The 27,409-nt window shown below is 65.2% G+C and overlaps 5 protein-coding genes across 12 annotated transcripts; 2 read left to right on the plus strand and 3 right to left on the minus strand.

The window, feature by feature from the left end:
- Positions 1–461: 461 nt before the first annotated feature.
- Positions 462–8,873, minus strand: TPRN (taperin). Its single transcript, XM_033859158.2, has 4 exons — positions 6,990–8,873; positions 1,216–1,477; positions 1,013–1,119; positions 462–894 (listed from the first exon to the last, which is right to left on the minus strand). The coding sequence occupies exons 1-4, from the start codon at positions 8,811–8,813 to the stop codon at positions 832–834; spliced, it is 2,256 nt and encodes a 751-aa protein (XP_033715049.1). The 5' UTR covers positions 8,814–8,873; the 3' UTR covers positions 462–831.
- A 2,266-nt stretch (positions 8,874–11,139) lies between these two features.
- On the minus strand, positions 11,140–12,444 carry TMEM203 (transmembrane protein 203). Its single transcript, XM_019933733.3, has one exon. It carries the CDS (start codon positions 12,442–12,444, stop codon positions 12,034–12,036), a length of 411 nt encoding a protein of 136 aa, XP_019789292.1. The 3' UTR covers positions 11,140–12,033.
- Positions 12,445–12,477: 33 nt separating this feature from the next.
- NDOR1 (NADPH dependent diflavin oxidoreductase 1) lies at positions 12,478–20,876 on the plus strand. 8 transcript variants are annotated; one of them, XM_019933727.3, is made up of 14 exons: positions 12,478–12,952; positions 13,339–13,367; positions 16,960–17,057; positions 18,098–18,196; positions 18,277–18,378; positions 18,470–18,679; positions 18,893–19,014; positions 19,132–19,352; positions 19,430–19,537; positions 19,706–19,820; positions 19,946–20,092; positions 20,178–20,296; positions 20,364–20,458; positions 20,543–20,876. In XM_019933727.3, exons 1-14 carry the CDS (start codon positions 12,478–12,480, stop codon positions 20,685–20,687), a joined length of 2,085 nt encoding a protein of 694 aa, XP_019789286.1. In that variant the 3' UTR covers positions 20,688–20,876. The 8 variants fall into 8 exon arrangements, 6 of the variants coding, with proteins under 6 accessions (XP_019789286.1, XP_073662959.1, XP_073662961.1 ...); XM_004321145.3 differs by having other exon boundaries at positions 12,818–12,952; positions 13,290–13,367; XM_073806858.1 differs by having other exon boundaries at positions 18,893–19,352.
- Positions 20,877–21,019: 143 nt separating this feature from the next.
- Positions 21,020–23,216, plus strand: LOC109549720 (ring finger protein-like). The gene has a single exon (XM_019933732.3). It carries the CDS (start codon positions 21,482–21,484, stop codon positions 22,376–22,378), a length of 897 nt encoding a protein of 298 aa, XP_019789291.1. The 5' UTR covers positions 21,020–21,481; the 3' UTR covers positions 22,379–23,216.
- Positions 23,217–23,919: 703 nt separating this feature from the next.
- RNF208 (ring finger protein 208) lies at positions 23,920–27,342 on the minus strand. Its single transcript, XM_033859160.2, has 2 exons — positions 25,671–27,342; positions 23,920–25,433 (listed from the first exon to the last, which is right to left on the minus strand). Exon 2 carries the CDS (start codon positions 24,878–24,880, stop codon positions 24,083–24,085), a length of 798 nt encoding a protein of 265 aa, XP_033715051.1. The 5' UTR covers positions 24,881–25,433; positions 25,671–27,342; the 3' UTR covers positions 23,920–24,082.
- Positions 27,343–27,409: the final 67 nt, after the last annotated feature.

Consider the following 27,409-nt stretch of genomic DNA (forward strand, 5'->3'; position numbering starts at 1 on the left):
CCAGGCTCTGGCCCTTCAGGGAAACCACTTCGGACCCGACAGCTGCAGCAACCACCCGGGCCCACAGAGAGTTCCAGACCCCAGAGGGCTTACCTGGCGTCCCACCTCCCACCATAGCTCCCACTGAGCCGCTTCTGGGAGGCAAGGGGAGCCCCAGAGACTGGGGGTGCTCACAGGGTAGGCACAGGGAAGTCCCTCTCCCAGCCAAGGGGATGGCTGGGAGGAGAAGCAGGGCAACTAGGGCCACAGGGGTGGGGAAAGAGCCTGGGGCACCAGGGCTGTGCAGTGTGGGGTGTCACCCGGGACTGCCTCCCCCGGGCACAGAAACCCAAGCTGGGCCTGCATCACACCCTGCGTGGGTGGCTGCCTCCCAGCTGCCAGTGCCTCAGCATAGCCCTGCAGACCTGAGCCCCGCTCCCCCTTTTCCCAGCCGAGGACCACGCAAGGAAGGTAGAGGCGGCCTCATCCAGGGCTGTTTATTGGGTCTGTCATCAGAGGCGGGAAAAGACTTGCTGTTCATCAGAAACGGAGTGGCTGACGTGGGGTGTGGGCTGGGGGTGGTGTCAGGGTCCCGTCAGCCCCCACCCCAGACGCACCCGACAGCCGCTGGGCATGGCGTACAGCAGGACACCATCCCTCCCCCACAGGCAGTGCCCCCGAGCCGGGGTCGAGTGAGTCCCGGGTGCCCCAGGCTCAGGCCTCGAGTACCGGCCTACTTGGGAGGCCCCGGGGAGGGAGAGCGGGATGTAGGAGGGCAGGCCTGGTGGGGCAGAAGGGGTGCAGCTCCCGGGCACCTGGGGCTCAGCCTTCGTCATCCTGGTAGGGCGGGGCTCAGAAGTAGAGGGCTGGCTCGCTTCGGAAGTCCGCGAGGTCATTCTGACCAGCAGGGGTGAGCTGAGAGAGGGACACAGAGGCGGTCGATGGGGCTTGTCCAGGCGTTGGAGCACCACGCCCACACCCCCGCCACGCCCCGCTTCCCTGGGCGTCCGCCCTCCTGCCCCACCCTGCTCACCATGACCTCCTTGGACGGGGGCTCCTCCGTGCTCGGCACACGCTCCAGCGCCCGCTCTTGCCACTTGCTGAAGGCCACGGAGTGCTTCGGAGTGTAGCTGGACAGGCCTGCGGGCCGACAGGCACACCGGTGGATGTGCGGCTGCATGATCGTGTGGCCCGGGCCACCCCCTGGGCTGCCCATCCCCACAGGCAGGCACTCACCGGAGCTGCCGTCCGGCAGCCGAGGGCTCTCGGGGCCCACGCTGTTCACGAACGTGGCTCGGGGCAGGAAGAGCGCGAAGGGCTTCTCCGCCGCAGCCGCTGCCGGGTCTGAGCCGGACGGCTCCCCCTCCCCCTCCCCCTCCTCGCTCTCCTCCTCTTCGTCTCTCCCCTTCTCGGCCTCTGCCTCTTCCTCCTGCAGGGAGCTCTCGGGGGGGTACTCAAACGTAGTCTGCAGACTCTTGTCGTTGAAGGAGATCTTCATCTAGGGCAGGAGGCACGCCAGTGAAAGTGCTGTGCCCAGCCACAGGGCTCCTCCGGCGGGACCGAGCGGGTACAGCGCGGGTGTCAGACCAGCGCAAGAGCCGAACACTCCGTTGGCCCTTCAAAGGTTCTGAGAAGTGGGGGGCTGCCCCTCATCAGAGAAGTCCCCTCCACCTGGACCCTGCAGGCTCAGGATGTCCAAACACCTGCAGCCCAGGCCTCACCCATCCCCTCCCCACCCCAGGATCACCGCATCCCAAGTGACCCACCCCTCCCAAGGGCCAGACCCCAGCCAGCCCCAGGAGCCCAAAGCCTCAGGGTCTCCAGAAGCCTCTAAGGCGTTCCCAGGGTTGCAGGTCTGCCTTCTCAGGGGGGCAGGGCACCACCAGCCACATCTCCCAGCCAGAGGCTCCCCGGCAGGAGCAAGGTCCAGGTGAGGCTGCACTTGGGGAGCTCACATCTACACCTCCAGCAGCCCCTCCTGTTGGCCGGTGCCTCTCTCCAGGGCTGAGTTCACGTCCCAGCTCGCCAGGCACCCGGATGCTCCTGCCCACCCAGCTCGGCACGGACCACCACTGTTGGGCAAGGGCCCGGCACACCCAAAGCCAGGCCCCCAAGGTCCCGCATGGAAGCCGGGCGGCTGCCACGTGCCAGCCCCGGGAAAGTGGCCCCAAGTGCTATCACCCACTTTGCAGACTGAGTCAGAGGTAGGTAGCCCGAGGCTGCACCGCGTGGGGGTCAGCGACTGCCCACATGGCCCACGTCCACCCTGCCCCCTCTGCAGGCTCCAGAATTCCATGCGCGGCAAATCTTTCCCAAAGGCCTCAGAGGCCAGACTAGGCTGCCGGTTCTGAGGGGCTATGGGGACAGGCACTGGTAGAAGGACTTGGGCACTGGGGGTCAGGATCCTCACCCTCCGAGACCCGGGACTAGGCTCCCCACAAGAGTCGCACGTCCCCCAAGGCCTGCTCGGCAGGGCTCGGCCGGGCCTGGCAGGGCGGTAATGAATACGAGAGCTGCCCGCCTGCAGCAGATGGGAGCAGCCCTGCTGGAGCTCGAAATATTAAACTCCAGGGCACAGGACACCGCAGCCAGCTCAAGTTCCTCCTCTTCCCCTGGAAAGAGCCAGGGGCGGGAGTCGGGCCCCCAGGCAGGGAACCTTGGGGCCTGGGGACAGCAGGACGGGGAGGGGCCTCGCAGAAGGGCCGGGCTTGCAGCCCTGGGCAGCAGAGGGACCCCAGCCTCAGGGTAACATGTGCAGGGCCGGCCAGGAGTAGAAGGCATTGCCCTGCCGAGCCAGCGTCCAGAGAGGAGCGCAACGCGCCCCTCCCACCACCCCACGGGCACACACAGCCCCGCACAGCCGTGGGCATCCCCGCCCGCCCCCCGAGCTTCTGGACTTGCGCGTCTCAGCACGGCCCACACAGGCACTTGCTGGGCAGGTCGCGAGCCCTGTCGCTGCTGCCCTCGCCCCGGTCGTCCACACAGACAAGCAGTCAGGGACGCAAGCAGACGGGCAGACGGCCACCAAAGATGGATCAAACCAGGATGGAGATGTTCGTGACTGTCCCCGCATGGGCCCCACCCGGACCTCCAGCTGCCCCCGCCTCCCGCCCCCCCCCGAGGCCAAACAGAGCAGAGGCCTGGCACGGGGTAATCACCAGAGCCCACAGATGCCCGCCCACTGCCCAGGGACCACTGGAGCAGGCCTGGACCCTCCTCCACTCAGCTTCCCCACTGACAGGGGGCCTGCCCTGGGCTGGGGGCTGCCCTTGACTCAGCGCGTCCCACCTGGGCAGCTGTGTGGGGTGATCCTGTGGCCCCTATGGGGATGGAGTCACCTGGGCCCCCCAAGACTGGCTCCCTGAGACCTGGGGACAGAGACCCCAGGAGGAGCCCAAGGCAGAATGGGGCTGCCAGCACCGGGGCCCAATGCTGGGCCCCGCAGCGAACAGTGCTCCTGGGTACGTGGCATTGTCCCTGATGACCCTGAGCCCTCTGGGCCCATCCCCCACCACTGAAGACAGGGAAGGGCCAGTTGCCAGGGCCCAGCCGATCAGCACGCCCTCATTAGTCCGCATGACCAGCTCTGAGCAGGGAGACCGAGGGGGCTGGGTGCAAGCAGGCCCGGAGCCTGGCACAGCCGGGCCAGGCAGGGGCGGGGCTCACAGGCCTGTCGGCGCCCAGCTGGGGCCCGAGGCTCCGGTCACGGTCACGTCCCACCTCGCCTTCAGTCTCCAGGCTCCTCGTGAGTGCGGGTCTGTGGGTCACAGGACCCCACATGACTCCTAATGCCTGGGCGGCGGGGGCAGCCTCCAGACCCCGGGCAGACGGAACCGGCGGGGGGCACAGCCAGGGGCTGGCACGAGCACACACCTGCTCACCGGGCTCAGGGACTTTGCCCGCTGCACTGTGCAGCCAGCAGGTGGGTCCTGGCTCGGCCCACTTCCCGCTGCTCACGGGGAGAGAGCCCTTTGTTCCCCTCACCCCACCCTGCCCGGCACGCCCAGCTCGGATTACTGAAGGGTGTCCACCCTGCAGTCTGGGCTGGGAGCTGGGCTCCAGCCGCCCCGGTCTGGGGTGAGCACCCGCCCCACGCCACACTCCCCAGCACGTGCCATCCCCCACTCAGCCCGAGCTCCGGGGGCCACACACGGCCCCCCAGAAGTTCCCACAGCAGCCCAGGTGGGACGCCTGCTGGGCATCAAGGGCAGCCTTCCCCCGCCCCCACCAGTGGGGAAGCTGAGTGGAGGAGGGTCCAGGCCTGTTCCAGTGGTCCCCGGGGTCCAAAAAGACCACTGGGGGAGGCGCCTGCGGGGAGAGCGGATGAAAGGAGAGGCCGCGCCCGCCAGCGGAGGAGCGGGTGGAGAAGCCCCCAGGGCAGCGGCGCCTCGGATCTGAGGACCCGAGCGGTCGGGGTGAGGGTGACTGCTACACCGCAGGCAAGGGTGAGGGCGTGGGGACGTGGCACGCTCAGGCTGGGCAGGGGATCAGCGGGTTAGAAAGTGAGGAGGGCAAAGGGGAGGGGAAGGAGCTGCCAGACAGGCAGGAGCCCAGCCAGCTGGCACCTCACAAAGGGGAGAGGCCCACAGCGCCGACCCCCTGGGAGGCAGGTGTGCGGAGCTGCAGGCCGGCCCCACCCACCGGGACAGCCTGGGGGCGGGGGCGAGAGGGGGTGTGGCCGCGACGGCCTGCAGCTGTCGGCTGGGCCAGCAAGGGACGGAGAGAGAGGGCATCTGTGATTCCACCAAGAGGTAACTAAGTGGGGACGCGTGCCCAGCCGGCTGCGCGCCCACTACCCAGGGCAGGGCTGCCGCCCTCCAAGGCCAGGTGAGAGCACAACACCCTGCACCGGAGAGGTGGCAACCCGGGGGGCAGGCTCCACGCCATCAAGAGCTGCACCTCACCTGCCCCCTGGAAAAGGGACCAGGACCCCTGCCCTGGGAGGTCGCCAAGGTCCTGCTGGCCTCCAGGCCACCACGTCCCTGGAAGGCGGGGGGGGGGGGGGGGGGGGGCGGAGCAGAACAGTGATAGAAACCACAGGCCGGCTGGAGTGGGCTGGGCAAGGACAAGGCCCAGGGGCAGCAGGCAAGTGGGACGAGGGGTGGATAAAGCCAGGGGTAGCCCAAGGTCATTCTGAAGGGCTGGGCAGCCCCATGCCTCCGACCCACCCGTAGGCGTCCTGGCTCTTCCTGGACAGGGCAGCTAATGCATGCTCAGGCAGAAGATCCCCCCAGCAGGTCGTGCTGCTCCGGCACGGCCCCAGCCAGGCCACGCGGCTATGCCAGGAACCATCCATCTGGACCCCCAACCCCTGAGGCTGGCACAGAGACGGGGGCCACGCTGGCCCGAGCGCCAGGCTGGACCGGGGCCTGCTTCCCTCCCATCACTTGTTCCTGCCTCGAGAGGCCCTCAGGCCCCCACCGTGCCCTTCTCACTCCAACCAAGCCCCAAGTGACCTCCACGGCTCTGCCCCCAGCTGGGGACAGAATGACCAGGCTCCGGGCTGCGGCCAGGCTCCCAGTATAAGGGCAGCCGGGTTAGGACAGGGGCTCACACTTGGGTCCCACCCCACGAGCTCCCCAATCTCCACCGGCCTCAGTATCCTCGGTCTACAAAGCAGGAGGCTTCTGTCACCTCCACCGCCCCAGGCTAGCATGGGAAAGGACGCCTCCCAGAGCAGCTGGGATCAAGGGTCAGGAAGCAGGAGGAGGAGCAGACAAGGTGGGGAGGGCAAGCATGGGGGTTGGGCTGGTGACCACGGCTACCGGATGACCGCAGCACCGAGCAGAGGGTGAGGCAAGGTCAGACGAGCAGGACAGGCGGGGGTTCGGGGCGCACCAGAAGCGCTGCGGGGGACGGGTGTGGATGCCTGGCCCGGCAGATGGAGCTGGCAGGAGGGCCGATGCCCTCACTGGAGAAGGAGAGGATGATGCAGGGAGGAAGGGCAGTGCCAAGGCCAACCCCGAGGCAGGAAATCAAAGGAAGCCAACAGAGAGGAGACGCCGCATCTAGTTAGACAGCGCCAGCGGGACAGTGGGTAAGGGGGCTCCAGTGACGCACGGCACATCACCGTCCCCCAGGGCCCCCAGGAAACTGAGGCTGGGGCAGAGGTGGCCTCAGGGAGGAGCCGAGACACCAGCAGCCAGAAGAGAAGCAGTTCCGGGGGAGGGTGCATCCGCCCAGCGAGCCTGCTGATTGGAGTCATGTGGGGATGGCCTTGGAATTTGCCCCAGGGCCTGACACAGGTGCTAGGTGCTAGAATGACCAGGAAGAATCTGAGGAACGTCTCCTTGGGCCCAGAGGGTTCCAGGCCACCAAGCAGCCCTGCCAGGAGAGTGAGGCTCCAAGAGGCTCCTGGCCCTGCACCTGGGTCTCTCTCCATCCTCAGTCTCTCCTCCCCAGTGAGGGGAGCGTCTTCATCGCTCCCCAGCGTCACACCCCAGGCTCAGACCAGGCCTGCCACACACTAGGAGCTCAACAGACACTCGCACGAAGCCAAGTCCTGCTAAGCTCCAGGCCAGAATGCCTTCTGGAGAGCTGACAGTAGGTGTCCGACTCCACCCAAATCAAAGGTCTCCTGTCCCTTTCCACTTCCATCCTGGCACCTCCTACGTGCATAGACTCCAGAAAAACATGCCAGGCCACCCTTCAAAGCCAGGCCGGGGTGGAGCCAACAGCGGGACCTACGAAGGGACAGTCCTGCCCAGCCAATTCCAGACAGGGCCCCGAGAACCAACAAGCAGACGAAGCCCTGGCTGAACTGACCCTCCCCACCAGCCTTTCAAGGCACAGAGCAGGCAAGCCGTCCCGGCAGCCCCAGGGTCACTAGGGTTCCGCTGGAACCCAGGCCAGGGATTCCCCCACAGCTTGACCTCTCCTGGAGCTTACACGGCCACCCAGCTCCAGCTCTCCTCTGGTCCACGTAGAAGCCATCCCACACCCAGGCCAGGAGGTGTCCTGGGAACAAGGCACATGCTATACCCACAGCTCTGTGACTCGCCACCACTGACCTTCTTTCTTGAAGAGCCGGCCTTGATGAGACAGGACTTCTGCAGGGCCAGGTAGCCGCCAATCACCTCAATCTCATGCACAGTGGGGTAGCGCTTCTTCACTGAGGTCCCCAAGGCAGCAGGGGGCTCCGAAAGGCTGCCCGGCCCCTCTTCCTCAGCTTCCCTCGGCCTAGCCTCCCCGTTGGCCTGCAGGGCCCCTGGCTTCCTCTTGGGCACCACCGTGAAGGTGTTGCCACCTCGGTGCTGAAGCTCTGACAGGTGCCCAGGCCCGGTGGGATGTGGGTGGTACTGGGGAGGCACACCAGCCCCGGGGCAGGGCAGTTTGGCTTCTTGGGGAACCTCGTCCTCAGAGTCCACCTCATCAATGAAGGTGACGGGCAGCCCTGGCCTCCCAGGCTCCCTGCCATTCTTGGTCAAGCCAGGAACCCCAAAGCCCTGGGCAGGCTCAGCTTCAGTGGCGACCAGTGGGGACGGGGGTGGTGAAGACAGCCTCTGCCACCTAACGGTCCAGTCCACGAGAGTAGTGCCTGGCACGGGGCAGCCTCCCTCCTCGACCCCCGAGGGGCTCCTCCCACCGGCAAACACACCATCTGCTCCAGGCACCTGCTGGGCTTCACGCTCCTGGTGCTGGGAGGCCCAGCCAACTTCTCCCTCTGGAGGCCCCACGGACTGCCTCCCTTCCGCAGGAGGGGCCCCGGAGGTCTTGCGCTTGGGGATGAACACGAAAGAGTTTCGAGAGTTCATGCGAAGGCTGGCCAGAGCCCGGGCCTGGAGGTCCCCGGCAGGGATCGTGTCCATGTCTGGCTTGGAGGCCGGCAGTATCTCGAAGGAGTCGTTGGCGCTGGTGGCCGCGGAGACCCACTGGCGCTGGTTGGGAGTGGCACTAGCAGGGCTGAGCGTGGGCAATGCCGGGGGCGCGGCTAGAGTGGCACTGGGGGTTCCGGGGCTGGGGAGAGGGTGGGCGGGGGCCTCCCCCAACTCCACCTTTGGCTTCCACTCGCCCGGCCCAGGCGCGGAGCCCGTGAGGCCGTTGGCAGCGCCGGCCCGGCGCTCGGGGGCCGCGGGCCCGTTGGGGAGTGGGCGAGTGCCCGCGCTGCGGCGCAGGCCCCGTGGATGTACAGTGAAGGAGTTGCTGCCGGTCTTGTGCAGGAAGTCGCTGCGCCGGGGCCCGGGGCCGGGGCCTGCGCCGCAGCGCTCGGGCTCGGGCTGGAAGCAGGCGGCGCGCTCGCCCACGCGCGGGACCAGGGCCGGACCCGGGGAGGGCGGCGGCACGGGGCGGCCGCGTTCCGGGCTCCCACGGCGGCGCGGCGCGGCCGGCGGGTCGAACTTCTGGAGCAGGCGGCTAACGCGGCCGGGAGGCGGCGGCGCCTCGTACACGAGCACCTCGGCGGCGCGGATGCGGGCAGCCGGGCCCGGCCCGGGGCCGGGGACGGGAGAGGGAGGGAAGCCGGGCGCCGACTCGATAATGAGGATGTTGTCGGCGCGGATGGTGCGCACGCCGGGCACGCAGCGGTACAGCTCCAGCAGATGTTGCGCGGGCCGCGTCCCCGGCCCCGCCGCGCCGGAGGCCCCGCCGCGCCGCGCCCCGTGCCGCCGCTCCGACTCGAGCCGCATGAACGGGTTCTCGCGCAGCGGGCCCAGGCTCTCGGCCAGCACCAGCGGCTCGGCCGCCGGCCCCGCGGGTTCCTCCGCGCCCGCCCCAGCGCCCGGCGCCGCGCCCCCGCCCAAGGCCGCCAGCTTGGCCCGCTTCCGCTCCAGGATCTCTCGCTTCCAGGCGGGCATCGTGGCGCGGGGCGCCGGGCTCGGCCGCCCCAGGCCTGCCATGCTGCGGAGCGGCCGCCGGAGCCAGCGCGCGCCGGGAACTGCGGCCGCCGCCCGCCGCCGGCCTTCGCGCCGCGGCCACGCCCCCCTGACCGCCGCCCATTGGGGGAGGCCTGTTCAGACCCGCCCCGCGCCCGGCAGCCTCACCTATGGGAGGGAGGATGGCCAGCCGTGCTGATTGGAGAACGCTCTCCCCGACCCCGCCTTCCCGCGGGCCTCAGTGGAGCAGCGCCCATCGCTGGAGCCGGCCCCATTGGGGAGGCCCCCTTGGACACGCCCGCGACGCCTCACGCCGCTCCGTGGAGGCCCCCACTTCCGCCTCTGCTCCCTTGGCCCGCCGCGCCCGCGGGGCGGAGCCCGGAGGGAGTGGATCCTGGCCGGTGGGCGGGTCGGACCCCTGGGCCCCAGGTCGCGTATGACCTTGGCCGGGTTTGGTCCTTCCTCGTCGTGCCAGCACCCTGCCCGCCTGTTACCCCCGCGGAAAGCACGGTGGAGGAAGGGCCAACCCGGGACCGGAAGACTGTCCCGCTCCCGTGGGCGGTGTGCCGGCTGCACGCCAGCCTCTTGCCTCCCGGTCCAGGACCCTCCGGGTCCAGGGACTGCCCACCTGCGGTCCTCGGTCCCCTACAGGCCTTAACGGAGATGCCAATGCTGGAGCCCCAACCAGTGCTGAGGAACCGGTTTCTCAGAAATCCCTAGCTTTTGCCGGCCCCCAGAATCCACTCTGTGGCTCAGACAGGTGGTGGAAACTCTCTACCCGCACTTTGTCATCCAGGGCCCAGCAAACACGGACGGGAGTGCGTAAGCTGTGAGCAGGCACAGAGGCAGGGGACTCTCCTCGCACACAAGCAGGCCCACAACTCTCCAACGCTGAGCCACAAAAGCCAGGGCGTGTATTCCATTCAGCCGCTGAACCGGCCCCATCCCAAGGCTAACCCTGCGGGCACAGGTTCTCTGCCTACTTGCCGTGAGGAAGTTCACTCTCCGTGGAGGGCTGCACAGTGCCCACCACAATCTTTCAGGCCTGTGGGAGCCAAGGAGAGAAGGGGAAATTGGTGGGCACAGGCAAGGACAAATGTTACCTGCCTTTCCATCACCTGCCCTACAGTCAGCAGATGTTCAAAAATGACACTACTGAGTCCCACACCACTAACCTGCCAGGGACCAGGCTCCAAGAGCGCCCGGGGCTCTGCAGAGACCAGGGGCAGGTTTCAACCCAGGGCCCTTCGCAGCTTCTGGATCCCATGGCAGTCTGCAGCTACCACTACGTTAACGGTACTTTAACAGCCCTGTTTATTCAGCTGGAGAAAAGAAACTGGATTACGGCCTTCCAGAGGTCAAGTGTTCCTTCAGGACTCTGCTCAAATCACCTTTCCGAAGGAAGCTAAGCCTTCTTATGCCCATCACATCTATGCCGACAGGATTACCTAATCCTGAACTACCAGAACACAACAGGGGAGCAAAACACACAAACTAAGAATAACATGAAAAGGAAACCCGCTCCCAACGGTCAGCTTGTACCTGGCTTTGACACAAGTTATGCCAATCCTGGGTAGGAGACAGTTTTGTAGCTGTGGCACAAACTACACCAGCCTCCAACTCAAGCATATCAATGGTTCAGGCCATGCAGCATCCATCCCAGGACAGGAGTCATGAAGCTGCTTCACTAGAACAAGGCTCCAAAGACATGTTCTGTAAAGGGCCATACAGTGAATATTTTAGCCCAGTGGTTCTTACCAGGGACAGTTTTGTCCTCCAGGAGACACTTGTGGTTGTCACAAGTGAGGGGTGCTATTGGCATCTAGTGAGTGGAGGCCAGGGATGCCGCTAAACACTCTACAATGCTCAGAACGGCTTCTCCCTCTGCACACACAGCAGTGATCCGACCCAAAAGGCCAACTGTGCCAAGACTGAGAGACCCTGTACACTGCAGGCCACATTCGCTTTCTGTCACATTCTTCTTTGTTTTTACAACCCTTTGAAAATGGAAAAGTTATTCTTAGCTGATGGGCAGCACAGGAACAGACCCCAGGCCACAGACTGCTGACCCCTGCTCTGCAGATCAGCAAGGCCCACAAAGACTCTGATGTCACACAAACTGCTTGGTAGGTCCTCAACACTGGTCCACCTGGGTTGTCTTCACCCTGGCTCCCTAGGCAGGAAGCAGGGATTCTCCAAGGGAACTGGCCCCCATCCACCCAGTATGCTCTAGCCAAGTTCCAGCACCCCCCCTCACAACCTCAGCCCTGTAACCAGCTACACCACACAGCAGGGAGCGTCTCAGCATTCATCTCATTTCACCCTCAAAAGGTCAGGCAACCACTGTGCATTTCAGCAAAACATTCTCTTATTTTATTTTTATCTCAGCAAATGTTCTCATTTGGCACCTGACTGGCATCAAACCAAAGCCCTTAGGCCAACAGGCGTGGCCTGAGACCATCTGCAAACTTCCCACGTGTAGGTCTCAATGGCTATGCGCGTCAGAGCACCTGTTCCTCTCTCTGGTCCCTTAGGGCGGCCTAAAGGTCTCAGGTGCACTAACAGTGCCGGCTGTGAGGTGGTGGAAAGGTCGTGACACTGCAATCTGCTGGGATAGGTAGACAAGCAGCGCGTTGAAAGCAAGTTCTTTTCTCAGGCGACAGATATCCAGATAGGGTCCCGATCATGCTTATTCAACATACTCCTGTCTGCCTGGGCTGGAATGAAGAAAGAGCCATCCTCCCCAGCGCAACTGGGGAGAAGACACAAGCTGGTTTACACTTTTTAGAGCTCAAGCATCTAAGGAAATCTTGTCTGGGCAGATGGGGCAGTAAGCTCTCAGGTCAGCACTGCTGGCCAGGGGAGATCCGAGTCCAGCTTTGCAGCCTTTGCACAGTGGGTACTTTCCCAGGAGCCATGAAAATACTCAGAGCCCATCAGGACATTTTACTTATATGCCGTTTCCAACTGTCAGAGGAGTTCAGGACTGTCTGGCCTTCTCAGGATCCTTCTCAGGATCTCAATTCAAGATTAGCTATTCAAAGGATGAAATAAGAGGGAATACGTTTTAAGAATCAAGGCTGCTCTTTTTAGCCCTGCTGAGGGAACCATTTCAGAGATGACTGATAGAAAGCTGGGCACCCAGCAGGGCACAAGCTGGCTTTCAGACCCAGACTTCTCCTCCGGTGCGGCGGAAGTGGGACCTCAGCCTGGGGTCCCGCATTCTAGCTTATCTTCTGCGAGGCTAGTTGACCCGGCAGGCACGGATCATGAGCAGCTGCAGGAGAATGAAGACCGGAGACGTGATCAGGCCAAACCAGAGCTCCCGAGTCTGCTCCACCAGCTTCTGGCACAACAACATCTCGAAGACGAACTTCAGGCCAAGAACCGTGAGGACCCAGAAAAGGCGGAGCACAGCCAGCCGCTTCTCTCCATCCTGGAAGAGGCGCACGGAGACGATAGTGGTGAAGTAGGTGCTGAGCCCGTCAGCGGCGAAGAAGGGCACGAACACGTTCCACCAGGAGAGGCCGGGAGCCAGGCCGTCCACACGCAGGGCCAGCAGCACGGAGAACACCAGCAGGGCCAACAGGTGCACGAAGATCTCGAAAGTAGCGAAGCCCAGCCACTGCACCAGCTCCCGGAGCGAGAAAAGCATCGCGCCGGTTGAGCGCGGGCCAGGGCCCGGCCGATGGTGCCACCCGCCAGGCTGCGCCGCCACTCCCCACGGGCCTCGCTGGCGCCTGCCGCCGTCGCCGCCGCGGCCAGCGAGAGGCAGAAAGCGACCCCGCCTGCCCCGGCCCTCGGCCCCGGTATGCAGCCAATCCCCCGGCCCCCGCCCGGGACCCAGCACTGGCCGCCAGCCGACGATCGCCTTGTTCGGACGCCATGCCCCGCCGGGCGCGGCCCAAGGGCGTCACTTCCGGCCGACGCCGGAAGTCGGAAGTCCGAGCCGATCCCGGCCGCCCGGGCCAGCGGGAGCTGCCTGCCGGTCCAGTTTCTGAATGCAGGGGACCCCGGGGCGCACCCCGATGCCGAACACGCGGCTTCTGGTGCTCTTCGGCAGCCAGACAGGCACAGCCGAAGATGTGTCGGAGAGGCTGAGGCGCGAGGCCCGGCGCAGGGAGCTTGGCTGCCGGGTGCAGGCCCTGGACTCCTACCCCGTGGTGAGGGCTCCCTGGGCCTCGGCGGGGAGACCCAGCAGGCTTGGGGTTCCGGCCCCCAGAGCCCTTGACCCTAGGGCGCCGCGTTTTGTCTGAGAGCGGGCCCTTCCGTTACGGCAGATTTAGGGGCCGAGAAAGCTTGGGAACAGCGGCCAGCTTAGCACATGGAGGAGGGGGTGAGGTAGGAGGGTGGACCCTGAAAGAGAGAAGGCAGGCCAGCCGTTCGCGGGTGTTAAGTACATTTACCCCATCTCTCTGAGTGAAGGAGACGGAGCCAGGCTGCTGGGAGGATGCCTGGTCATTACAGCCCGAGGCCTTACATATGTGTCTTTTTGTTGAGGTGAATCTGATAAACGAGCCCCTGGTGATATTTGTTTGTGCAACTACAGGCCAAGGAGAGCCCCCGGACAACATGAAGGTAAGGCTGACCTGAAGTGGCTTACTGTGCCTAGGAGCTCAGATCCCTGCCTTCGGCCCTCACCCCATTTTCATTGCCTGGAAAGTCTTGAGAAGCACAATAAATAGTTGCCCTACTATATCTGCTGCACGTCAGCCATGGATTTGGGAGGAGAGCTTTCGGTGGAGCTGGGGGCTCTGGTTGTCCATCTTAATAAACTCTTCACAGGCTACCACTTTAGCTTTTCCTGTTTTTCCAGGACTATATATAAATCTGTTATGGGTCTTGTGTGTATTTCAAAACTGACCTTCAGGGAACATTCTTCGATTCTTTGACCGTCTTTTGAGCACACACTGTATTCCGAGCATAATCTAGTGCTGGGAATCTGGCTATGAACCCAGTAGTCACGTTTCTACCCTTTCGGAGCTCAAAATACAGCAAAAGTGAAAGAGTTGAATGGGTAGTTACTATGCCAGGAAGTGCATGCTTCCAGGGAAAATGCCAGATGTTATGGGAGCATTAACAAGGGCTATCTAGCTCATTCTGGGAGTTCAGGGAGAGCTTTCTAGAAGAAAGGTGTATAGGCTAAGTCCTGAAGGATAAGTGGGGGCTAGCCAGGCACCAGGAAAGAGGGAGCAGCCTCTGCAGAGGAGAAAAACAGCCCAGCCTCTGGGATGAGCAGAAAGCAGTTCAGGATGGTCGGGGTTGGAGAGGAGAAGGGGCCAGGCAGCCAGGTCAGATCCTAAGAAGCCCAGCAGTCACAGGGAGGCAGATGGACTTGAAACAAAGGGCCAGGGAACCCATGGGATGACGTGGTCACGTTCGTATTCTAGCAAAACTAGCACTTGTCTGCAGGGGGAACAGGCTGCAGGAGAGCAGGGACAATGCGGGGGGGGGGGGGTGCACAGCGCAGCCAAGAGCCTGGTGGCTTGAGCCAGGATGGTGGCAGAGTAGAGGAACGTGGACCCACTCCAGAGATGTTAAGGTAGAGTGGATCGAATGTGTAATCATATCTCAAAGATGAGAAAGAAGGTGGAATCAAGACAGGAAATTGGGCTCAGGTAGTAGGATGGATGGTGGTTCCAGGCACAGAAGCAAGAGAATAGGGAGGGTGAGGTGCCTGGACATCACCCGGGTGGAGACGCGCAGCTGGTCTGGAGCCCCGGTGAGGATCCGGGGTGGAGGTGGATGTCACAGTGACCAGAATGTGGAGGCGAGAGAAAGGGGGCGCCTCCCTCCCCCAGGGCAGCTGCCCTAAGCACGAAGGGCGTGGAAGGTGGAGAAAAGCCTGTGAGGGGCGGGAAAGCGGCCCCATGGGCAAGAAGAGGGAGCACACCATCTCCAAGGTCAAGGGCAGAGAGCTGGCTGTTTCCAGAGGATGGTCTCCGGCACTCAGAGCTGCAGGGAGAGGCCCGAGAGGCATTGCTGGGCTTTATCAGCAAAGGGACTGCTGGTGATCTCGGGGAGAGAAGCCTTGAGGAACGTCTGTACACGAAACAATTCGAAAAGGCTTATTGCTCTGAGTGGGGCTAAGGGGTTAAAAAGAGGATACTCGTGAGACGGAGAAACGCAGGCCTGTTTAAATGTTGGTGGGGGAAAGTTGGTGGGGGAAAGGAGGCAGAAGGTTGAAGAACTGGGTTGGAGTGGGATGCTGTGGGAGAGCCCACACAGGAGCACGCACAGGAGAGGAGGCAAGTCTGGAAGACCAAAGGCAGGAGGATGGTGGATGCCAGAGACGCAGGGTGGGGCGAGGGAGGCGATGAAGACCTCCGTCAGGTCAGCTGGCAGGGGCACAGACTTCACGTCGGAATCCAACAGCATGAAGGTGGTGACAGTGACACTGGGGCGAGGGTGGATAAAGGAGGGCAGAGTGCCGGGATGGACACCCTACGGAAGTGGTCAGGATGGGGCCCTCCCAGCATAGCACGGACTGGAGGCTCCTTTGAGAGGCTCAGACCAGGGGCCCCGGACCGGCTGCACACTGAACAGGGAGAGCCCAGCCTCCTCGTCACGGTCCTCTGAGGACGCTGGCCAGGTGTGCCCTCCCAGGCAGCCAGGGCCTTGCCCCACTGGTGACAGGCGCGAACGTGGGGTTTTCTATCAGTGCTTTTTTTTTTTTAATAAATTTATTTATTTATTTTTTGGCCGCATTGGGTCTCCGTGGCTGCGTGCGGGCTTTCTCTAGTTGTGTCGAGCGGGGGCTACTCGTCGCGGTGGCTTCTCTTGTTGCGGAGCATGGGCTCTAGGCACGTGGGCTCAGTAGTTGTGGCACGCGGGCTCTAGAGCACAGGCTCAGTAGTTGCGGCGCACGGGCTTCATCGCTCCGCGGCATGTGGGATCTTCCCGGACCAGGGCTTGACCCGTGTCCCCTGCATTGGCAGGCGGATTCTCAACCACTGCGCCACCAGGGAAGCCCTGGCAGGTGGATTCTTAGCCATTGCGCCACCAGAGAATCCCCCTCTATCAGATTCTTAAGTACACATAGAGCAGAAAGAATGACCACGCTCTCAAGGAAAGACCCCCGTGAAGAACAGTGACCAGGAGAAGCACAAGCGGAACCCGGCGGAGCGGGGGCAGAGCAGCCAGGGTTCCATCTGCGAGAAGGGAGAGCTTGGCACCCTTGGGACAGAAACGCAAAACCTGGGCAGAGCTACGGATGAGGAAACACTGCTTAAAATGATACCAGATCAGAAGATAACATTGAGAAATCCTCCGAGAGAATATAACGAGATAGGAAACGAAAGATAATATCAGAATTCCGAGATTATTCCAGTAGCCTCGAAACGGGAAGAGTGGTGAGGGAATTACCAAGGGAAGCAACAAGACTGAAGGACGAGTCTCCAGCCCGCGAGCCCACCATGTGCCCAGGAAGGGCCCGTGGGGTGTGAACAGGGCTCCCGCTGACACACGTCTCATGTGGGTTTCAGCTGCTGGGCGCAGAGAGTGCCCAGGTGTCTAGTGAGGGACAGAGCAGGGCACAGAGCGACGCTGGCTTCTCGGCAGCGATCACGCGGTTGGACCAGCTCAGAGCAAAGCTTCAGGCTCTCGGGGAAGACGATTTCATGTAAAGTGTGCCCTGCTGTCTACCAGGCAGTGTGAGGGGAGGCCAGGCGTTTTCAGACATAAGCCGTGGGAATTGCATCTTCTCTGGACCCTTTCTCAGGAAGCACCCTGGGGGGCTCCACAGCCTGCCTGAGACAAGGTCTAAGCAGGAATGAGCAGGGGGTCTCAGGAGGCAGAGCAGGCGTGGTCCCCAGCGGTGGCCCATGCAGGAAAGTCTTGAGAACTCCAGGGAGCAGTCCAGGGCCAGTAGGCAGAATTGTGCCCCGACAGGCCCAGGACCCCTCCACCCCAGGGGGCCTCTGTCTGGCCAGGTACAAAGCAGAAGGGAGGTGGGCTGTGAGGCGAAACCTGGACCGTACCCAGAGGGCAGTGTCTCAGGGCTCAGGTCACCAGTGGCCAAAGGTGAAGGGGAGCTTTGTTTAAAGCACCTCTGTCGGCCTGCAGGGAGGCCAGGGCAGGGAGTGGAACGGGTGTGCTGCTGCACGGCTGCCCAGCGGGCGGCCCTGCAGTCGGAAGGAGAGGGACTCGGGCTCGGTCTCTCCTGCTGTAGAGCTTCTGGAGGTTCATCTTCCGGAGGAACCTGCCATCGACCTCCCTCTGTCAGATGGACTTTGCCGTCCTGGGCCTTGGGGACTCATCTTACGCCAAGTGAGTAAGGGTGGGCAGGCTGCTGGCCTGCAGAGACTGTCTTTGGGGTCAAGCACAAGGTGTCCCGGCAGAGGGCTGGGTGGCCCAGCCCCCAGGGCTCCCACTTCGGGATGTGGCCCTGGCCATGCGTTCTCGTCCCACAGATACTCTCTGGCGGGCACCTCCTCCATGGCCAGAGGCCCCAGGGCTCGGAGGGCAGGCCAGATCCATGCAGGAAGTGGGCAGGGCGGCAAGGTGGGCGCCAGGCTGGGGCCACGCCCAAGGCACCTTCCAGGGCAGGAGGTGATGTTTGGAGCCGGACGTCCGAGGTCTGAGCCAGCGTCACCTGTCACCGTGTGACGTAGGGCAGCAAAGGCCTACCTGCTCTTCCCCCACTTTTATAAAAGCCTTTCATGAGACATTTGGGCTTGCGAAGAGCACATAGAACAGTGAGCTGCGAACAGGCGGCAGGCACAGAAGACCCCAGCCCCTGGGAGCCGCCCTGAAGCCAGCACTTCCCTGGACGTGGCCATGGGACTGCCTGCCCCGGCTTTTTTTCTTTCAACGTTTTCACAACGTAGCCATGTCCTAAGCAGAGAATGCTATCGCTCTGCGTTATTTCTTGGGGAAGTACAGAGGGCTTTGTGTTCAAGGGTATGCATGGCGTTAGGTTCCCAAGATATTAAAACCGCAACTGTGCAGCACAGGAGCTGAGGGAGGGGTCGCTGGGTACAGACACTTCCAGAGCCGGACGCAGCACGAGGCCTGCAGTCGTCCAGGTGAAAAGGACAGAAAATGGGTGGCATAGTTATCCTTGCCTACGGGGGCTGAGGGGTTCTGTTCAGTGCGTAACGTAGACATCCATTCCTGCTGGTGGGCGCGCCCACAGGAGGGGTGAGAGACCCTTCCGTTGACAGTGGCTCTGCGAGGAGCTGCCCTTCAGGGAGCAGCGAAGTGACCCCAGGCAGACTTGGGACCCTCCACCCTGCGCAGCCAGCTGGGTGCTTCCCTCCTGCCCCTGCCTGGGGCCCGGGTCAGCGCCAGCCTCCGTCTCTCCGTAGGTTCAACTTTGTGGCCAAGAAGCTGCACCGACGGCTGCTGCAGCTCGGGGGCAGCGCCCTCCTGCCCGTGTGCCTGGGCGATGACCAGCACGAGCTGGGGTGAGTGGGGGGCGGAGCACCCTTCTGCAGGCCCAGCCGGGAGCGGGGTCCCCAGACCAGGGTGCACGTGCTCTCTGCAGGCCCGACGCCACCATTGACCCCTGGCTGCACGACCTGTGGGAGAAGGTGCTGGGGCCGCACCCTTTGCCCCTTGACCTCGGCCTGAGCCCGCCCGGAATCCCGTAAGTGTGGCCTTGGGGCGGCGCCTGCAGGCGCAGCAGGCCGCTCGTCCAGGCTGGCCAGTGGTCCGACAAGTGTCTTCCCCCTTCACAGCTGGCCCTCCAAGTTCACCCTGAAGTTCCTCCAGGAGGTCCCCAGCACGTGCTCTGAGGAGCTGTGTGTGGCCGGGACAGACCCTCAGGGACCCCCTTCAGAGTTACAGCCCTTCCTGGCAGCCATGGTCACCAATCAGAGGGTCACCGGCCCCTCACACTTCCAGGATGTTCGGCTGATTGAGTTCGACATCACGGGCTCTGGGGTCAGGTGAGGGCTGGTCCTGGGGACCCGTGGGGGGCATGGCCGCAGCAGGGGGGACCGTGGTCTGGGGTTCAGCAGGTCCTCTTCCAAAGCGGGCACTCAGCGGGGAAGAGAAGAGAGACGGCGGCCAGGGAGGGGGGACCAAGGACCGCCCCCGGCCTCCCTGGCCGCTTGTTTCCTTCCTCTGAAGTCCCCCAGAGCCCTGGGTGTCCCCCACAGCTTTGTGGCTGGCGACGTGGTGCTGATACAGCCCGAGAACACGGCCAGCCACGTCCAGCAGTTCTGTCAGGCACTGGGCCTGGACCCTGACCAGCACTTCACGCTGCAGCCCCGGGAGCCGGGTGAGCCCCAGCCGCCGCTGCTGCCACCGTGCACTGCGCCCTCTTCTGTGTCCCCCGCCCCCGGGCTGCCCCCACCCGCGTCCCCAGCCCCCCACAGCCTCCCATTCCCCACTGCAGGTGTCCCCTGCCCCGCGCGGCTGCCCCAGCCCTGCTCCATTCAGCGCCTCGTGTCCCAGTACCTGGACATCGCCAGCGTCCCCCGCCGCTCCTTCTTTGAGCTCTTGGCCTGCCTCTCCTGCCATGAGCTCGAGCGGGAGAAGCTGCTGGAGTTCAGCTCGGCCCAGGGCCAGGAGGAGCTATGCGAGTACTGCACCCGGCCCCGCAGGACGGTCCTGGAGGTGCGGGCAGGGGCAGGCGGGCGGGCGGGCGTGTGTGGCCGTTCCAGCCGCAGCCCTCCTGAGGCTGTCTCCGCCAGGTGCTGTGCGACTTCCCACACACGGCTGGCGCCATCCCCCCGGACTACCTGTTGGACCTTATCCCCCTGATCCGGCCGCGGGCCTTCTCCATCGCCTCTTCTCTGCTGGTGAGGGGCCGGCCTCGGGGCAGCCAGGGCCGGGGCCACCAGGGTGGGCAGCGGGGCCCTGCGTGAGGGCTTCGGGCCTTCCCCAACCCTCAGCAGCCACTGGGACCCAGCCGGGTGAAGGGGCTGGAGCCTGAAGCAGGGCAGGGTACCCACTGTCCCCTCCCCCAGGCACACCCCTCGAGGCTGCAGATTCTCGTGGCAGTGGTGCAGTACCAGACGCGCCTCAAGGAGCCCCGCCGGGGCCTCTGTTCCAACTGGCTGGCGTCTCTGGACCCTGGGCAAGGTGACCCTGGCTCTCTGGGGCGGGGGGCCGTGCGCAGGCCCCGTTCCCCCGCGTGCACCACAGCCAGTCCCGGGCTAGGGCCCTGGGCCTCCGAGCTTCTTCACGCCGCCTCCCTCCCGCGATAGGACCTGTTCGGGTGCCCCTGTGGGTGCGGTCCGGGGGCCTGACGTTCCCAAAGACACCAGACACGCCTGTGATCATGGTGGGGCCAGGCACTGGCGTGGCCCCCTTCCGAGCGGCCATCCAGGAGCGAGTGGCCCAGGGTGAGACCGGTGAGCACAGAGTCTCAGGTGGGGTGGTGGCCGGGCTGAACCTCGAGGGCCCAAGTCCTGGCTCAAGGCCCCCGCGCTTCCCCAGGAAACGTCTTGTTCTTCGGCTGCCGCCAGCGGGACCAGGACTTCTACTGGGAGGCCGAGTGGAAGGAGCTGCAGACGCGGGGCTGCCTGACTCTCGTCACGGCCTTCTCCCGGGAGCAGGTGGGTGTGTGGGGGGCGGGGAGGGACGCTGGGGGGCACAGACTCACCCCGTCCCCCCGCCCTGCAGGAGCAGAAGGTGTACGTGCAGCACCGGCTCCGGGAGCTCGGGCCGCTGGTGTGGGGGCTGCTGGATCTCCGGGGCGCTCACTTCTACCTGGCGGGGTGAGCCCGGGCGCAGGTCGTGGCGGGGGACCAGTCCCCTGGGGACTCCGACCGTGCTGAGCCCTAGCCTGCCTTTCCCTCCAGCAACGCCAAGTACATGCCAGCTGATGTGTCGGACGCCCTGACGTCCATCTTCCAGGAGGAGGGCGGGCTCTCCGGCCCCGCCGCGGCCGCCTACCTCGCCAGGCTCCAGCGGACCCTGCGTTTCCAGACCGAGACGTGGGCCTGAGGAGCCGTCCTGCTGTTGGCCACGGCCACTCTGACTTCTGCTCTCTGGAGACCATTGTTACCTCTCTCCCTGTCCGGTCCCAGCTGGGAGGACAGTCAGCTCTCCTTCCTGCACAGACCCCGAGCAGCGGGAGGAGACCCCCAGGCAGCCTACACCGTACAGCCTGAGCAATAAAGGATGGGCTCTGGGCGGCCGCTTCTTACCTGCTCTTCCTTGTGCCATAGTGCTTCTCAGGTGGTGGGTGGGCCCACAGCTCACCCGCCCTGCTGGGCGCGAGGGCACCGTTGCTCAGCCCCACACCTCGGTGCCCGATTCTCACGCGGTGGGTGCCAGCTGTTTGCCCTCCTTGTACAAGCTCTGCCCTGGCCCTGACGGCCCAGTAGGGGGAGGCCTGGAGAGGCACCAGGCAAGGCTGGCGTCGACCGTCCCCTCCCAGCCCAGGGCAGAGCAGCCCAGGGCCCTGGGAGGGAGGGGGCGGGGCCTCGGGTGGGAGGGGAGGGGCGGGGCCCAGGCTGGTTGGGGAGAGACGTGTGCGCGGTGTCCCCACCCCGGGAGTGGAATTCCTGCTGGAGGAGTTAGGCTGGCCTGCCCACAGCGCCGCCGCCTAGAATACAGCTGGCTGACACAGGGATCGCTGCGGCTGGGCCTGGCAGAGCCTCTTGGGGACGGGACGGCACGCTGGGCCCAGGAGCCGCCCGCAGCTGGCACGGCTGTTGGGGCCCGAGTGAAGTTTATTCTGAGTGGGGCCTGGAGCCAGGAGGAGGAGGCAGTCGCTGCAAGGTCAGTGCCAGGCCATGCCCCAGCCCCGGAGGGCCACACTGACCTTCACAGCCCCGGCCTGCCCCGTCGCCGCCCTGGGGTCCCCACCCACCCATCCCGACCCCTGCCCTGGAGGCACCGCCCCTGAACTGTGCCCTGGGGCCCCCACTCATGGCCCTGCTGACCTCAGCTCTGGGCTCACCAGTCTGCCTTTGGCCTCCCTGGGCCCTGAGCACCTGGACCCTCTGCGCCAAGTGCTGGTAGATAATGGGTCGGACAGCGGGGCCCTTGGGAGCCCCCAGGGTGCCAGGACTCCAGACAGTGAGCCCCTGCTGGGGGCTGCAGCCTCGGCCCGCCCCTGGGCCCGGCCCACAGAGAACGAGGACGAGGACGAGGACGAGGAGTGCCCCATCTGCACTGAGGCCTACGGGCCCGGGGAGCACCGCCTCACCCTGCTGAACTGCGGCCACGGCCTATGCGTGGGCTGCCTGCACCGGCTGCTGGGTGCAGCCCCCAGTGCTGACCTGGGCCGGGTGTGCTGCCCGCTGTGTCGCCAGAAAACACCCACGCTCGAGTGGGCGATCTGCCGGCTGCAGGAGGAGCTGCTCCAAGCCGATGGGCCCCAGCGCCCTGCGCCCAACGCCCTCCCCATGCCGCCCCGCCGGGGCCCCGGGCCCTGGGCCTCCCTAGAGCACCGCTACCAGCTGCGCTTCCTGCCGGGGCCTGTGGGCAGCCGAGGCTGCCTGCCCTTTCTGCCCTGCCCGCCCTGCCTGGGCTCCCGGCTCTGGGCCCTGCGGGAACGGGGGCCCTGCGCCCGCCGCCTGGCGCTGCTGGGGCTGCTGGCCCTCGAGCTGCTGGGGCTGCTGCTCATCTTCGCCCCACTCGCGCTGCTGGGGCTGCTCTTCGTGCTGCTGGACAGCTCCCGCCGCTAAGCAGAGCCCGTCACGGCCGCCACCAGCACGGCCTGGGTCTGGGACAGCCATGGCCGCCAGCGGACAGGAGGCCCAGGCTGGCCCGAGCCTTGGTGCCCTGAGGCCCGATGACCAGGCTGAAGGACCCAAGGGTGACCGGGGCACTAGCCTTCAACCAAGGCCCAGCACCCGGGCAGGGCCACCCAGGAGCCTGTGTTCAGCATCTGACCCAGCCAGGGACTCCAGACTGCCCTGCTGCCCGGACATGCCACTGACGCCCAGGACAGCACTGGAGGAGCTCTGTGACACGGGCCCCAAGTGCCCCTCGATGGACAGGCCCCACACTGCTGCCAGGCTGTCGCCGCCCTCCCACCTGGCCTGCCTGCAGGAGCGGGACGGGACGGGTGCAATGGCAGGGAGTCGAGTCCTTGGAGTGGGCGGAGCCCTGGGCCGGGGCTGCAGGACCCCCACCTGCCCATGTTCCAGATGAGGGCCAGCGTGTGTTCCCTGAAGGTCAGGGTAGCCGAGGGGAGGGCTCCTGCCGCACAGGCCCAGCCCACAGAGGGCCTGCTCACCTGGCCAGTCAGGATCCAAGTGGCGACCCTGAACAGCCGGAGGGTCAGCACACGCCCCTCAGCTTCAAGGGACGTGGGCCCAGCCAGGCCCTGGAGACGCAGAGCACCAAGCTGGGCCCCAGTTCTGCCCCTGCCTCCTCTGTGACCTCCCTTCGGGGAGCCGGGGCCTTTATCTGAAGGACAGGCGCCGTCACAGCACCACCTCCTGGGCTCGTTGGTGACATGCTGAGCCCTGTGCCCAGCGCGCGAGATGGCCCTCGGTAATAAACGGTAGCTGCTACTGACACTGTTGTGGCTACGTCGCCGTCATCTTTACCCTGCCTTCACCAACCAGGCGACAAAGTTTCTTCTCCAAATCCAGGTCGTTCTGGTGCCAGACAGGAGACCCTCCTCCGGTCCTCATACCTGATCGTGACTGCGGCCAGCCTTTGTCCCAACCCCAGTCCAGGCTGGCCCCCAGGCCATTCTCACATAACCTCAGAGGATCAGGCAGGCACCAGGGGCCAGCTGGACTGGCTTGTTCCCCCGTTGGCTGCACTCACATCCAGCGGCCAGTGCAGAGGAAGCGTCCTCCCTTTGCCCAGCTGGGCCTGCTTTGCACACCTGCCCCCACAGTCCCGCCTGGCACATACAGGAGGCTGGCTCCGCATAGAGGTGTGGGGCGTTCACATACACACACACATACACACACACACAGAGGCTGGCTCTGCATAGAGGTGTGGGGCGTTCTCTCTCACACACACACACACACACACACATACACACACACACACACACACATGAGTGTCAGGCCCCGCCCTCCTGGGCAGCGTGCCTGGACCAGACTGGCCCCCAGCAAGCAGACCAGGTTGACCCCAAACAGCACTGGGCCTTCCTCTGGCTGCTCCAGCCTGGACCCTGTCAGGGCTGCAGCCCTGCGTGCCCACCCTGGCCCAGGCCTGTGCGCAGGCCTAGGCTTCAGTCCAGGGAACGAGGTGCAAACTTTGGCAGAGTTTTAATGGCAAGGTTGGCTGCAGCGACAGTGCCACGCGGGTGGGGACCAGAAGCTGTGGTGGGCAAGGGGTCAGTGGGCAACAGGGCAGGGCCAGATCCCTGAAGAAGCAGCGAGCGAGGACCGGTGGGCGGTGGCGGGCGGGCGGGCGGGCGGGCGCTACATGATGGAGCAGGCAGACAGCGGGTTCCGCACGTGGCAGGTGCACGCGGCCCCGCAGTACTGCCGGAAGGTCTGGTAGCAGCTGCCCTCAGGCTCGCCCCCCCACTGGCCACCGGACGGAGCGGTCAGTGCCTCGGGTGGCAGGCGGCTCAAGATGGACGTGTTGACGGCCAGCGCAGCCAGGCCGTAGTCAGTGAAGAGCACAGTCTCGCGGCGGCAGGTGGGACAGGAGATGAACTTGTACTTGGGGCAGGACTCGTAGAGAATCTGCAAGCACTGCTCACACACAGAGTGCAGGCAGGACAGCACGCGGGGCCGCCGCTGCGTGACGTTGTACGTGTGCCCGCAGGTGGGGCACTCCAGAGGCTCTCCTGCAGCCGCTGCCGCTGCCGCGGAGGCCCCTGAGGCCGCAGGGCCAGGCCGAATCACGTACTGATTCACGATGACCTCGTCCGCCGGCGCCACTCGGGGGAAGCCCAGCTCCGCGCTGCCCTTGCGGGGCCGACGTGGCAGTGGCGGGGTGCAGGGCGCCCCTTCCAAGGCAGGCATGTCCCCCCCACAGGCCTGGTTGACGATGATCTCTGTGTCTGAGGGCCAGGCTCTCTTGGGTGCCAGAGCAGGGGTGGGCCGGGGTGCAGGTGGGAAGCAGGGGGCGGCCGCCTGCAGCTCGGGGAACTTCTCAGGGTGGACCATCTTCATGGCCTCCATCTTGAGGATGACATGGGGGCCCTTCAGGCAGGACATGAGGAAGCTCGGCCAGCCACTGCCCGCCTCGGGCCCAGGGTCAGCCGGCATCCGGCTGTCTCCAGTCAGACTGGGTGTTCGGGTGGGTGGGGGAGTTGGGTGCGGCCGGGGGGGAGGAGAGGGGGCAGCATCCTGGTCCCGCCAGGCCTGGTGGGGACCCTGGACGCCCTGTGGACTCCTGGGGGAGGCTGGCAAGAGCTTGGGGGGAAGGGCCCCCCCCAGTGGCCACAGTGGCTTCTCAGGTCCAGTCCGAGGAGGAGGAGGAAGGAGCGGGGGAGGAGGAGAGGAACAGGGGCAGGGGGGTGTGGGAGACTGCCCTGGGCTGGAGGTCGGGCCCAGGGGCTCACCCAGGGTCTCTGGCTGCTGAGGCTGGCGAGGGGGCGTTGGGGGGTGTCCCCCTGCAGCCGAGATCAGCCGTCCCGGGGCCGGGACATCCGGGCAGGCAGGGGCTAGGTGGGCCCCATGGCTCCAGGACAGGGCGCCCAGGGAAGGCAGCTAGCCTGAGCCCTGGCTGCGGAAGGACCCGGGCTGCAAGCTCGGCGGCGGCGGCGGCGGCCGCGGCGGCCGCGGCGGGAGCAGAGGAGAGGCCTTCACCGGGCCCGAGCTGCAGGTGAGAGACAGCGTGAGGGCAGCGCCCGGGCCCACCCTCACCCTCACCCTCACCCTCACCCTCACCCTCAACCTCACCCTGCACAAAAGGGTGCCCGACCTCTGACCCTTACCCTCGCCAGACTCGGAACCCAGCCCCCTCCCCTGTCCCCGTTCCCGAGGCCCGACCTCTGCCTAGGAGTGGAGGCCGGCCAGCGGCGACCCCGCGCTGTCCCGCCCCGCCCGCGCTCACCTGCCCCAGCCTGGCGTCCCCGGCCGGGCCGCGCGCCGCCGCCGCAGAGGTTGTCTCAAAGGCAGGCCTGGATGCGGCGCCCGCGCCTTGGCCCGGTGGCTCCGGCGGCTCTGGCGGCGACCTCGGGCGATGGCCGGGCCGCGGCGGCTCCCGGGGGCGTGGGGCGCGGGGCTCGGCTCGGCGCGGCGGCGGCGGCGGCGGCGGCGGCGGCAGGTGCGTGCCGAGCGTGGCGCGCTCTGCGGCGGAGGCGCGGGGACCGCAGTGCGCGCGGCGCCCGCCCGCGCCCGCAGCGCCACCCCCCCCCCCCCCCGTCTGGGGACCCGCGCGGGGTCCGCGGGGCGGGGCCAGTCTCTCTGCCGCCCCTCGATCCGCCGCGGGCCTGGCGCCCGCTCTCGGGGTCGCCCTCCTCCTCCCAGCGCGGGCCGCGTGGGGGTCAGGATCTCCGTGGCGTCCCCCCTCCTGCCTCCCCTTCCCCCGTCCCCGCCTGGCTGAGCCTGGGTCCTAGTCAAGCCCCCCGCCTCAATTCTGGAAGGGAAAGCCTGCTTTGAGCTCTCACAATGCCAGAGGGAGGAAGAGGAGGAGAGAGCCCAGGGGTGGTCCCATGAAAGCTGGTTCCCAGGACCCCACCATGGGACTGCCTTGTGTCCCCGCCAGAGTCAGGGTCTCTGCTTGCCCTTCCACTCGGCCCCCAGTGGGGATGCCTCCAGGGTTTTCTGGCTCACAGGTGCAGCAGGCTGTTTCAAAGACCGCGATGTGACAGAAGAGGGTGATCAGGGGCGGGCAAGCCACATCAGAGGAGTGAATGGAGGGAGGAACGGCAGTTGGGAGAATGCTCCAGGGACAGGACAGTTGGACAAATGGGTGGTGTGAGGGGTAGGTGCAAGGTCAAACAGACAGCTGGACAGGCTGCCATGGGGCAGCTCAGGGAGGACACGCACCTACACAGGGTGGGGTGGCCCTTTCCAGCATCCCAGCAGGTCAGCACGTGTCCCGTTGTCACAGAGTTGTGTGCTAACCTGACCGCACCCAGCACAGAGGCTCCATTCCTTTCTGCTTCTTCCTCAGGCCAGGCTTCCTTGCCCACCCCCTCACCCCCCGGGATACGCCCTCTGCCTGTGAGGAGCTCTCAGGTGAGAGGGAAGACAGAGGACACGCTGACAAATACAGGGCAAGGGACCAGGGCTGCATGGGCCTCCAGAGAGCCTTTCCCTAACCTGCCAGGGCCACCACATGGCATGCTGGCACTCCTTTGATCAGCACTGGGCCATGCACCTAACCCTGGACAGTCCCAGCCCCTTCTGGCCACAGCTCCTCTGCTCTGTACAGGCCAGACTGGCTATACACCTAGCCCCAAGTCCTGCAGGCAAAAGAGCCCGGAAAGGTCGGCGCTCCTAATAAAGGGCCCCACGCGGGCAAAACAGGCTGCAGAGGCACCCCTGGCCCATAGGCCTTGACTTTGCCGCTCTTTGCCATCTCAGGCTAGTGCCTGCGCCTCTGTGCCCTCCCCCATTCAGCGAGAGCATGTGTGCTAGTGTGCAGGTGCCCCGTGGGAGGGGCAGCGGGGTGCTTATGGGGCCCTGGCGCGAAGGCAGAGAACCTGCGGCAGCCCCGACCAGGGGAGGACTGGGGGTCCAGTCTAGGCAAGGGCTTTGCTCATCTCCCCACCAACTCCCTAGGCGCGCACCCAAGGTGGTACCGGCCACTAGGCCCCACCCCTTACCCGAGGCCCCGCCCCTGGA

Source organism: Tursiops truncatus, chromosome 6, assembly GCF_011762595.2.
Source record: "Tursiops truncatus isolate mTurTru1 chromosome 6, mTurTru1.mat.Y, whole genome shotgun sequence".
NCBI classification, from domain to species: Eukaryota; Metazoa; Chordata; class Mammalia; order Artiodactyla; family Delphinidae; genus Tursiops; species Tursiops truncatus.